Below are 12,675 nucleotides of genomic sequence, written 5' to 3'. Positions count from 1 at the left end.
GGACATTTCTCGCTTGCAGAATTAAGGACATTCTGTGGAGTTCACCCTTTACATAAATTTTGGAATTGCAGAAGAGGTGTTCTTAAGAGCTCCATCCATATCTAATGACCGCTGAACCAATCAACTGTATATAAACTGTACTTACTACTTGACAACATACAAGAAAAAAAACATGAAAAAAAGGGATGAAAGCAAAGACACTTATATTTATCTTTTACTGTTTTATTCATTTCAACTTTATAAAAGTGGAATTCCCCTTTAACAATTGCTTCTATTATATTTTCCATATTATGTCATTCACAACATTACATTATATAAAAGAATGTAATATAGGACCTGTGTTTTATGTTAATCATAAATCCACAGCACAATTTTTTTTTTTTTTACACCTTTCAAACTTTTTGACCATTCCTACTGGCAAACGCGCTGTATGGATCAAGGGATGCAGGCTAAGAGGATGAATTCTACTATATGAGCACAGCAAACCTCTGATCAATGTCGCTTGCAAGTAATTAAAATATAACTTGTGTGCCCAGAGTAACGGGAAGTGTTGTATTCATGAATCCGAAAGATGGAAATTTCCATTAATGATAAAAGACCGATGTGTTCAATGCTTCATACCTGCTTATAACAGCAGGATAGGGAAAGTGCAGGAATGTTTATTCTCTTGTGGTCTGCTGTATCTATCCAAAGGGTCTTCTCTTTATAGAATTTTTAGTGCAATATATTTTACAGGACATTTCCTATAATGCACAAGAATTCTACATTTTACAGTCAAATAAGCAGATCACAGAAGTCTGACAAACTGCATGTGTCAGGTCCCTTTGTTGAAGTCTGCTGATCTAAATGACTAGCAGGGGTTTATAAAACCTATAAACCCAACAAAATTTGTGATGCAAGCAGAGTAAACCATGAGAGTTGGTTAGAGTGGTCACATGTAGGGTGCCCATCCTAGATACATCTGGCTGAGGAGGTTTTCATCTGTCGCTTCTTGAATCAGATAATGGACGTGTCCTTCTATGGACAGAGGAAGGCCTTTCACACGATTCCTTGTTTTAATCACACCCTGAAGACGCTGCTCTATTTCAAGCACATGGGTTTTAGCCTGGGGACCAAGCAAAAAGATAATTGTATATAAAGGGCACAGTATAACATCATGAGAGCAAATCAGCTTAAACTAGTCATACACATTAGATGACTGTCACACAAACCCACTGATTTTGGAAGAATTTGCCAAACATCAAACTTGTATGGTGGTGTCCTGACTCTCCTTGGATAGCTGATATTAGGGAAAAGATGGGTTGGGCGTTTTCAACTACAACATGCCCAATCCGTTCTCACGAGAGACACAAAGGTGTCTGACATCAGCTTATTCCCTTCTCAGAACGCATGTGTGTGTATTATAGGTTACATGTATCAGCAACTATCTCAGGTGTATGGGCACCTCTCCTATACACCCTGATGTATTGTTAGGCTGGTCACAGACAGGAGATCCAGCTAACTTTATGCAGATCTGCTGACCATCTGATGCCTATGGTGGTCATATACAGTCATGGCCGAAAGTGTTGGCACCCTTGAAATTGTTCCTTTGGATTAAATAACTGCAATCAATCGCTTTCTATAACTATCAACAAGCTTCTTACACCTCTCAACTCGAATTTTGGACCATTCTTCTTTTGTAAACTGCTCCAGGTTTCTCATATTTGAAGGGTGTCTTCTCCCAACAGTAATTTTAAGATCTCTCCACAGGTGTTCAATGGGATTTCGATCCAGACCCATTGCTGGCCTCTTCAGAGCTCTCCAGCGCCTTGTTTCCATCCATTTCTGGGTGCTTCTTGAAGTATGTTTGGGGTCATTGTCCTGCAGGAAGACCCATGATCTAGGACGCAAACCCAGCTTTCTGACACAGGGCACTACATTGCAACCCAAAATCCTTTGGTAATCTTCAGATTTCATGATGCCTTGCAGACAAGGCACCCAGTGCCAGAGTCAGCAAAACAACCCCAAAATATCTTTGAACCTCCACCATATTTGACTGTATGTGCTGTATTCTTTTGTTTGTAGGTCTCCTTTTTCAGTAAACAGTAGAATGATGTGCTTTACGAAAAAGCTCTGTCTTAGTCTCATCTGTCCGCAAGACGCTTTCCCTGGAGGATTCTGGCTTACGTACATTTTGGCAAACTGCAGTCTAGCTTTTTTATGTCTCTGTGTCAGCAGTGGGGTCCTCCTGGGTCTCCTGCCATAACGTATCATTTCATTCAAATGTTGATGGATAGTTCACGCTTACACTGATGCACCCTGAGCCTGCAGGACAGCTTGAATGTCTTTGGAACTTGATTGGGGCTGCTTATCCACCATCTGGACTATGCTGCATTGCAACCTTACATACATTTTTCTCTGCTGTAAGCATCCAGGGAGATTAGCTACAGTGCCATGGGTTGTAAACTTCTTGATTATGTTGCGCACAGTGAACAAAGGTACATCAAGATATCTGGAGATGGACTTGTAACCTTGAGATTGTTGATATTCTTCAACAGTTTTGGTTCTCAAGTCCTCAGACAGTTCTCTTCTCTTTCTGTTCTCCATGCTTAGTGTGGCACACAATACAAAGTTTGAGTCAACTTCTCCCCTTTTTATCTGGTTTCAGGTGTTATTTTCATATTGCCACACCTGTTACTTGCCACAAGTTTGAATTGTGTTTGAATGGCCATCATATGCTTGAAACAAAGTTGTTTACCCACAATTATGGAAAGGTGCCAACAATGTTGTCCAGACCATTTTTTAAGTTGTGTGTGAAATTATATCCAATTGCCTTTTTTTTTTCTATTTTTTTGTATTGTTCTAATACACACAAAGGAAATAAACATGTGTATAACAAAACATGTGGAATTGCAATAATTTTCTGGGAGAAATACTTCATTTTCTGGAACAATTTCAAGGGTGCCAACACTTTCAGCCATGACTGCATATGTTTTTATAGAAATGTATTAACTAAAATAATTAAAAAAACTGTAGTTTTGGCATCGCTGTAGTTGTATTGACGAGGTGTATCATGATACCAGGTTATTTTTATCACAAAAAGAACGCTGTGAAATAAAAATGTCGGAGTAGCGTTTGAGCTTTTTTTTTTTTTTTTCACAGCACTGGAATTTTTTCCCCTCCCTTTTTCCAGTACACTGTATGGTAAAAATGAAAGGTGTCATTCAAAAGTACAATTCATTCTGCAAAAAACAAGCCCTTAGGCTACGTTCCCACGATGAGCTTTTGATGTTGCAGATTTTTCTACACCATTTCTGCACCCATTAAGTAAAATAGGTTACCTACATTTTTTCCAAAAATAAACAGCGTAAAGAACACACCAAAAACTCATTGTGGGAACATAGCCTAATACATCTATGTAGACTGAAAAATAAAGTTATGGGCCCTTGGAAGAAGGGGAGGGAAAAAAAATCCAAAAATAAGAACTGGCTGGGTCGGGAAGGGGTGAAACTTCTTAATGAGGATGAAACGTGGAGCCGGTACCTTTCTGACATTTGCTTTATTTCTCCGTCTGACTAGATTTATCACACAATCACCATGAAACAGACCCAGGCCACATGAATAGCACCCACCTTCTCATTGACAACCTCGCCTGTCTCATTGGCTTGAACTTTACTGCCACCACGGACCGGTTTACTCCATTCCACTAGAGGATCATGCAGGAATGGTTTCAGTACACTGAAAACAAGAACAAAAACAAGATGGAATCTAAAAAAAAATGTTATTCTTTCAACTGCAATGTTTAGGCCACACAAGACATTTATCACTCCATGAGGCGTCATAAATGCCCTGCGTAAACAAGAGGCGCCCTGGACTTACCATTTCTTTGTCAAGGGCACCAGAAAGACCCAAGACAAATATAATAGCCCTCCCTTTAGTGGTTAACAATTTACACAATAAATGTCAGCTCTGTTCACATTATGTAATGAAAGCGCTGTTAGGGTTCTACCAAACTTTCCCAAATCTCCCATGGGCTCTATTAAAGTTAGTTCTCTGGAGCGCACACTGCTGAGACCAGTGATTATACACAAAATAAATTACCAAGATGATGATATCCCATTTCAAATGAAAAAAAGTTATACTCCAAAGCTCATTATTTACCTCATTAGTGATTCTCTTTGGTCTCTCATTAACCTCATAGTGACCTCGCATGCATGCCGGAAAAGACCTTCTGTCCCCATTGGTCCCATTCCATTTACCATGTTGTGTGTCAAACGGAAAGGGACAATTTCTGGAACTTCAAATGTTTCGCCCTAAATGAAATAATTAGAATAACTATAAATCTAGTTTCATATTTGGGAAAAACAACAGAAAAGGCACTTTTCAAATCTGCTATTGTACCAGTGTGAACAAAGCTGAAGCCATAGGGCTACGATCCCATGATGAGCTTTTGAAGTTGCATATTTTTGTTGAGCATTTTTGCTGCGTTAAAAAGGCAGGTTCTTACAGTTCCAGCAAAGTGGATGGGATTTATAGAAATCTCATGTCCACTGTGCTTCTTTTTAGCGCAGTGTAAACGGACTTGCGGTGCACTTTTCAAATCCGCAGCATGTTAAATTCGCTGAGTTTTCTGTGTGGAATTTCCCCATAGACTTAGGCTCCAGAAATTCCGCAGGTAAAAAACGGACATGTATTTTCAGTGCATTTCTGCAACGAAAACGCATGTAATCGGCACCTAGGTATGTCAATAAAGTTTCGTCAAAGCCAAATACCAGGAAATATAAAAAACAAAGCAGCTTTATTTAATGTCTGACATACCAATAAGACCAAAAAACGCGATAAAAACGCATGTTAATAAAACATACACTAAAACACAATAAAAAGCGCAAGTGACCAAATTTAAATAATAGGTGCAGAAATTCTGCAACATCAAAAACTCAACAAAAGCTAATCGTGGGAACATAGTCTAATACCGGTGTGAAGAAAGCTGAAGCCATAATACCGGTGTGAAGAAAGCTGAAGCCATAATACCGGTGTGAAGAAAGCTGAAGCCATAATACCGGTGTGAAGAAAGGTGAAGCCATAATACCGGTGTGAAGAAAGCTGAAGCCATAATACCGGTGTGAACAAAGCTGAAGCCATAATACCGGTGTGAACAAAGCTGAAGCCATAATACCGGTGTGAAGAAAGCTGAAGCCATAATACCGGTGTGAACAAAGCTGCAGCCATAATACCGGTGTGAACAAAGCTGAAGCCATAATACCGGTGTGAACAAAGCTGCAGCCAAAATACCGGTGTGAAGAAAGCTGAAGCCATAATACCGGTGTGAAGAAAGCTGAAGCCATAATACCGGTGTGAAGAAAGCTGAAGCCATAATACCGGTGTGAAGAAAGCTGAAGCCATAATACCGGTGTGAACAAAGCTGAAGCCATAATACCGGTGTGAAGAAAGCTGAAGCCATAATACCGGTGTGAACAAAGCTGAAGCCATAATACCGGTGTGAACAAAGCTGCAGCCATAATACCGGTGTGAAGAAAGCTGAAGCCATAATACCGGTGTGAAGAAAGCTGAAGCCATAATACCGGTGTGAACAAAGCTGCAGCCATAATACCGGTGTGAACAAAGCTGAAGCCAAAATACCGGTGTGAAGAAAGCTGAAGCCATAATACCGGTGTGAAGAAAGCTGAAGCCATAATACCGGTGTGAAGAAAGCTGAAGCCATAATACCGGTGTGAAGAAAGCTGAAGCCATAATACCGGTGTGAAGAAAGCTGAAGCCATAATACCGGTGTGAAGAAAGCTGAAGCCATAATACCGGTGTGAAGAAAGCTGAAGCCATAATACCGGTGTGAACAAAGCTGAAGCCATAATACCGGTGTGAACAAAGCTGAAGCCATAATACCGGTGTGAACAAAGCTGAAGCCATAATACCGGTGTGAACAAAGCTGAAGCCATAATACCGGTGTGAACAAAGCTGAAGCCATAATACCGGTGTGAAGAAAGCTGAAGCCATAATACCGGTGTGAAGAAAGCTGAAGCCATAATACCGGTGTGAAGAAAGCTGAAGCCATAATACCGGTGTGAAGAAAGCTGAAGCCATAATACCGGTGTGAAGAAAGCTGAAGCCATAATACCGGTGTGAAGAAAGCTGAAGCCATAATACCGGTGTGAACAAAGCTGCAGCCATAATACCGGTGTGAACAAAGCTGAAGCCATAATACCGGTGTGAACAAAGCTGAAGCCATAATACCGGTGTGAAGAAAGCTGAAGCCATACTACCGGTGTGAAGAAAGCTGAAGCCATAATACCGGTGTGAAGAAAGCTGCAGCCATAATACCGGTGTGAACAAAGCTGCAGCCATAATACCGGTGTGAACAAAGCTGCAGCCATAATACCGGTGTGAACAAAGCTGCAGCCAAAATACCGGTGTGAACAAAGCTGCAGCCATAATACCGGTGTGAACAAAGCTGAAGCCATAATACCGGTGTGAACAAAGCTGAAGCCATAATACCGGTGTGAAGAAAGCTGAAGCCATACTACCGGTGTGAAGAAAGCTGAAGCCATAATACCAGTGTGAAGAAAGCTGAAGCCATAATACCGGTGTGAACAAAGCTGCAGCCATAATACCGGTGTGAAGAAAGCTGCAGCCATAATACCGGTGTGAACAAAGCTGCAGCCATAATACCGGTGTGAAGAAAGCTGCAGCCATAATACCGGTGTGAAGAAAGCTGAAGCCATAATACCGGTGTGAAGAAAGCTGAAGCCATAATACCGGTGTGAACAAAGCTGCAGCCATAATACCAGTGTGAAGAAAGCTGAAGCCATAATACAGGTGTGAACAAAGCTGAATCCATAATACAGGTGTGAAGAAAGCTGCAGCCATAATACCGGTGTGAACAAAGCTGCAGCCATAATACCGGTGTGAACAAAGCTGCAGCCATAATACCGGTATGAACAAAGCTGCAGCCATAATACCGGTGTGAACAAAGCTGCAGCCATAATACCAGTGTGAAGAAAGCTGAAGCCATAATACCAGTGTGAAGAAAGCTGAAGCCATAATACCGGTGTGAACAAAGCTGCAGCCATAATACCGGTGTGAACAAAGCTGCAGCCATAATACCGGTGTGAACAAAGCTGCAGCCATAATACCGGTATGAACAAAGCTGCAGCCATAATACCGGTGTGAAGAAAGCTGCAGCCATAATACCGGTGTGAACAAAGCTGCAGCCATAATACCGGTGTGAACAAAGCTGCAGCCATAATACCGGTGTGAAGAAAGCTGAAGCCATAATACCAGTGTGAAGAAAGCTGAAGCCATAATACCAATGTGAAGAAAGCTGCAGCCATAATATCAGTGTAAAGAAAGCTGAAGCCATAATACCAGTGTGAAGAAAGCTGAAGCCATAATACCAGTGTGAAGAAAGCTGCAGCCATAATACCAGTATGAACAAAGCTGAAGCCATAATACCGGTGTGAACAAATTAGAGAGGAGAAGTAGGTTTGTTTTGCTACAGTGAGTGCGGACTTGAAAGTATTGAGGGACTGTTTGAATGCGATGAAGTGCTTGTTGGAGTGGGATCTTTTCCATCTCTGCTCAGCAACCCTGGAGGCCCGTCTCAGTTCTTTAGTCAGGTTGGTGTGCCAGGGTTCCCTGTTGATTGTGCGAGCTTTGGTATGTGTGAGGGGGATGACCAAATCGAGAGCTGCAGCTGTTGTGGTGTTATATAAAGCAGGAGCAACATCTGCATCGTGTAAGGAACTTATGTCTGTAAGAGGGAGAAGGGATTCAGAGAGTGAGGGTAGGTCAAGGTGTTTGAGATTTCTGTGAGGGTGTGCGAGTTTGTGGAGTGGAGATTGTGGACCTGGAGCGGAGGGACAAGAATGTAAGTAGGTTGTGGTCAGAAAGAGGGAGAGGTGAGTTAGAGAGGTTAGATAGGGAACAGAGGCAGGTGAAGAGGAGGTCCAGTGTGTGGCCATGTTTGTGAGTGGGTGCGGAAGACCATTGAGCAAGGCCGAAGAAGAAAGTGAGAGATAGACGCTTAAAGACAGATGATTAGGAAGTGTCAATTGGAATGTTGAAGTCGCCCATGATGATAGTGGGGATGTCAGCAGAAAGGAAGTGAAGTAGCCAGGTGGTGAAGTGGTCAAAGAAAGTGGTGGCTGGCCCTGGGGGGTGATAAATGACAGCCAGTTGGAGGTTGGAGGGGGAGTAGATGCGCTCACAGTGCACCTCAAAAGAGGAGAGAGTAACAAAGGGTGGCAGTGGAATTTGGGTGAAGGCGCAGTTACCAGACAGGAGAAAACCAACTCCTACGCCATGCTTGCTGCTGGGGTGGGGTGTATGGGAAAGGTGGAATCCACCATACAAAAGTGCAGCTGGAGAGACCGAGTCAGAGGGGGTGAGCCAGGTTTCAGTGATGCCGAGGAAGGAAAGTTTGTTAGTAATGAAAAGATCATAGATGTAGGAAAGTTTGTTGCAGACGGAGCGAGTTTTCCATAGAGCTCCTGTTAGTGGGACATGGGAAGTGGGGACTGGGCAAATGGGTATAAGGTTAGAAAGGTTGCGAGAGTTTGTGATAGATCGTGGATAGGAGGTGGAAGTGACTGTAGGAATGTGGTGAGGAGGACCAAGATTTGGGGAGATATCAACCGCAGTAAGGAGGAGCAAGGAAAGTGTTAGCAGGTGGGAGCAGGAGAGGGCATGAGGTGGCTGTCTGTGTTTGGAGACAAAGGATTGTATGTTGAGGAACAGTTCTGAGGAGGCGAAATGGATGGGGAGGACTATAGGGGAGAGAGTGAAAACAAACAGAAACATTGTTTACTTTGACTAGGTATCCACTTTCCTTCAGTTCCCTTGTGGTCCAATTCAGGTCAGGTTTAAGCTCTGGTCACTACCTGGCACCTTGATTGACAGCCAGATCCGCAGCGTATGAGTGCAGGGCAAGCTGTCAATCACAATGCTTGGAAGTAATTACAGCCGCAGTCACTATATAGTGAGTGATGACCGTAATCGTTCCCTGCCCCACCCTAATGATTGGAAGCCAGTGGCGACAGGGAGAATATAACTTTAAGCACGGTGGCTCAGTGGTTAGCACTGTTGCTTTGCAGAACTGGGTTCCTGGGTTCAATTCCCACCAAGGGCAACATCTGCAAGAAGTTTGCATGTTCTCTCTGTGTTTATAAATAACTTTTATAAATCTATAACTAATTTTTCTGTGTAAATAAATAATTTTCTCCCTGCCACCGTTTCTCTAGTAAACTGGCTAACCAGGGATTAAATGCTATTTATCTGCACAGCGTGCAAAGTAGCGTATCTTGAGGTGGCAGGTTAAAGTTAACTGTTTAATATTCATTTTAAGGAACAGACTTTGTACAAAGCTCTTCTCTGCACACACTGGTTACGAACACTGCAATGTACAAAAAAAGTAACAGAAGGAGATCTGGGGGCAATACTATATCCTATTTATAGTTTCGTACCTTGTTGAAAAGACAGTTGAAATCCACATGGACGCACTCGCCTGTCAGAGAATCGAACAGAATATTCTCACCGTGACGGTCTCCAAGTCCTAGGATGTAACCAACCATGGACATCACCGCTGTAGAGCGGCAATATGCTGACCTGCTGTTATACCTGAAGAGAATGGTACGTTTTGTTATTAGCACTATGAGACTGAAGAGCATCTAGCAGCATTTATATTAATGCCAGTTACAGATTTCTTTGCATGCAATGCACTAACAGGAAATAAAATAAAGATGTTAAGGTGTACATAGCCTGCCACCCACACCTGCTCAGCAAGACTGAACGATATATCCCTATACCCACGGAAGGAGAGACCTTTCAGTCTAGCTGAACAGATGAAGAGAAGCCGGCAGGTACAAGCCTCTATGACGAGTCACTCGAGCCCCAGCTGCACTTTCAATTTGAGATTAAAACATATATGCTTGTAATGTAGGAGCAAGTGTCTGATTCATGCTGCCTGTGGTCCAGGCAGCATCAATCATGGACAGGTTCTCTTTGAAGGAAACCTGTCACTTCAGAAAACTCTTTCTTGTTCGTCTCACTGGGGGACACAGAACCATGGGATAGTCGGCTGCCACCTGGAGGCTGACACTATTATTGCATCTAAATAAAATTGGCTCCTCCCCAGCCAACTATACCACGCCTGCTGGAGTCAGGCTTCCTCAGTTCTTTGTAGTGTCAGTTGGAGGCAAGGTCTGTCTCAGACCTCTCTTAGGTTAAGTGCTAACCCTTTTGCCTCTGTTTTTCAGATGGATGTCTGGGTAAAAGTGTAATTAAGCACTATGTTTCACCCACATAGCGATTGAGAGTACAGGCTGTAATTGTTCAGTCGGTATCCTCTCACGTCGGCTTGGCCGGACCAATGCACCTTGACACGGTCGGTAGTCAGGTACCGGGGCTGAGGTCCATACACCAACTAGCTCTTGCCCGCCGCCCCACATAGCGCGTGTGCATGGAGCAGAAGTTAAAGGGATCCGGATCTTCAGGTCACGCAAGTATAACCCTATCATGAGCCCCCCCTCATTTTCTTTCCTTGAGGTGGTAGTTAACAGTGTACAGCTCCGAGGGAGAGAAAGGGACGGTCCTTGTGCAGGGGCCAGGTGCTGCTGGCTCTTCTACTAGCCCATCTGAGCTCCCTTTGGCCTTAGCTGGTAGAGGTTAGGTGGGCTGGAGTGGGACCGTGCCACTTGGCAACCTGTATATCTGCGGGCGTCTCTCTCTCTCTGTGGACTGGGTGGTAGCAGGCCAGACACGGTTGGTGCAAGTCGGGCTCCAGCAGGCAGTTCACAAGCACGTGTGGCCTTTGAAGCGCTTGGCCAATCAGCTGGCTGAATGTTTCCAGCCAATCATCGGGAGGGACGTTTCCAGCCAGTTGGCGGCTGTGTTACTCCCGGCCTATCGGCGCAGCCGGTCTTTCAAACAATCAGCAGCAGTGTCTCGGCTCACTGGGTTCCTGCCCTTCTGGCTCCGCCCCCTTCCTCTTCCACCTTACGGAGAGACTTTTTAAGTGGTGTGGAGCACAGAACCACCTCGGCGTCTCCCTCATCGTGGGATAGCAAGCTTACAGGGGCAACAGATTCCTGCAATACGGATATGGTAGTCTTTTGGCTACTGGGGGCTGATACTAAGCACTCTTAACAGTTTTGAGTCACTAATTAGTGGAGTCTTCTAGTTTCTTTCTGTCCTGTCTCTATCACTCATAATGTCTGAGCCTAGAGAGGATCCTGCATGCCCATTAGCGCAGCCTGCACTTGTCACTTTCTATGCTTGTGTAATTTATAACAGTAAGTTTTCCACCGGTCAGTCTGTGGCCTATTGTACTGCCTGTACACCTCCTGCTTCCTTGCTGGTAGCCGCCCAGGGGACTTCTATGACATCTGTGGAAAATATGGCCCCTCTAGCCTGGGCTCGTGATTTAGTTCAGTCCGTATCAAAACTAATCAACTAACCAAGATGTTCAGCACGCTGGATACAGTTCTGGAATGATTTCAGTTGACTACTACCGCCCGAGGAGCTCTAAACGCCGCTGCGAGTGAATTGGATCCTCCAGCCACCCCGCACCAATATTGCCGGTAGTGAAGGGGGTCCAGAAGACCTCGCATTACCTCCTCATCCCGGTCACCTTCACAGGGAAGACACCCAGATTCCTTTTCCCCTCCTCAAGGGATTCTCTGCACTCAGAATCCAGTTCTAGTTCGGAGTTCGTTCTAGATCCATATTAGGCGGGAAAGCTGAGGGAGACGTTACTGAAACAGGTTTTTCTTTCTTTAGGAGGTGTAAGCGTCTGGCTAGATCCTTTTCTAACCAGGAGAAATTTACAGAGATTTTACAGAGAGCGTGGGAACACCCAGACATACTCTTTCAAAAGCGTAGTCGTATGGAGGTGTTATATTTCTTTCCAGCAGAGCTGGTGGCCTCTTGACCTACTCCACCGGTGGTAGACACTCCGGTATCTCACTTATCTAAGGTGACCACTCTACCTCTGCGGAGGTTGCGGCACATGAAGACCCCATGGATAAACAGAGTCTGTGCCGAAGGTCTGCTTTTGAGGCGGCAGGTTTGGCCCTTTGCCCAGCCTTTTCGGCCACTTGGGTCTCCAAGTTGGTGACGGCATGGGCCAAGCATTTGCGGCAAAGTTTTTTGGCTGGATCCCAGAATTTGGAATTAGCCGAGATCACAGATCAGATTGCTCAGACAGGGAAATATCTCTGTTCAGCATCCTTAGATGTGGTAGAGTTCTCTGCCCAGGAAGCAAATAATTGTATGCCAATTTTCTCCATACTGTAACTCAAGTTGTGGAGGGCGGACTTAGCTTCAAAAAGCTCAAGGTCAATGCTTGATGGGCGGCCCCCACTCGGGGATTCTCCCAGGGTGGGTGGCTGCCTCCTCCTATTTCAGGAGGCATTGTTTGGGGCAATCAGTGATCTTTGGGTCAGGGAGTCATCTCTTTGGGTTACAGTATAAAGTTCACCACTCTGCTTCGAGACCGTTTCTTTTTCTGTCGCCCTACCAGGCCTCCCAGCATGATAATCTGTCTCGACCAGGCGATAGCTTCTCTGCTTCAGGCAGATCTGATTGTAGGTGTTCCCATTTCAGAGTGCTTCAGGGGTTTTTATTCAAACCTACTTGTCATCCCCAAAAAGAATGGCTCGGTGCAGCCTGTTTCAGATTTAAGGT

The 12,675-nt window shown here is 44.3% G+C and overlaps 1 protein-coding gene across 2 annotated transcripts in view; it reads right to left on the bottom strand.

Moving 5' to 3' along the window:
- Positions 1–215: 215 nt before the first annotated feature.
- ATR (ATR checkpoint kinase) overlaps positions 216–12,675 on the bottom strand; it is a 130,541-nt gene continuing 118,081 nt past the window's right edge. For both annotated transcript variants that reach the window (XM_073674683.1, XM_073674684.1), the window contains exons 44-47: positions 9,456–9,609; positions 4,141–4,292; positions 3,612–3,717; positions 216–1,105 (exon numbers count right to left, since the gene is read on the bottom strand). In XM_073674683.1, coding sequence (XP_073530784.1) covers positions 932–1,105; positions 3,612–3,717; positions 4,141–4,292; positions 9,456–9,609 — 586 coding nt within the window. In that variant the 3' untranslated portion in view covers positions 216–931. The remainder of the gene's footprint in view (positions 1,106–3,611; positions 3,718–4,140; positions 4,293–9,455; positions 9,610–12,675) is intronic.

This window comes from Phyllobates terribilis, unplaced genomic scaffold (assembly GCF_046119375.1).
Source record: "Phyllobates terribilis strain yellow unplaced genomic scaffold, ASM4611937v1 Scaffold_3__8_contigs__length_932513732, whole genome shotgun sequence".
NCBI lineage: Eukaryota > Metazoa > Chordata > Amphibia > Anura > Dendrobatidae > Phyllobates > Phyllobates terribilis.
The sequence above is the reverse complement of the archived record's forward strand: the minus strand, read 5'-3'. Positions and strand labels throughout refer to the sequence as shown.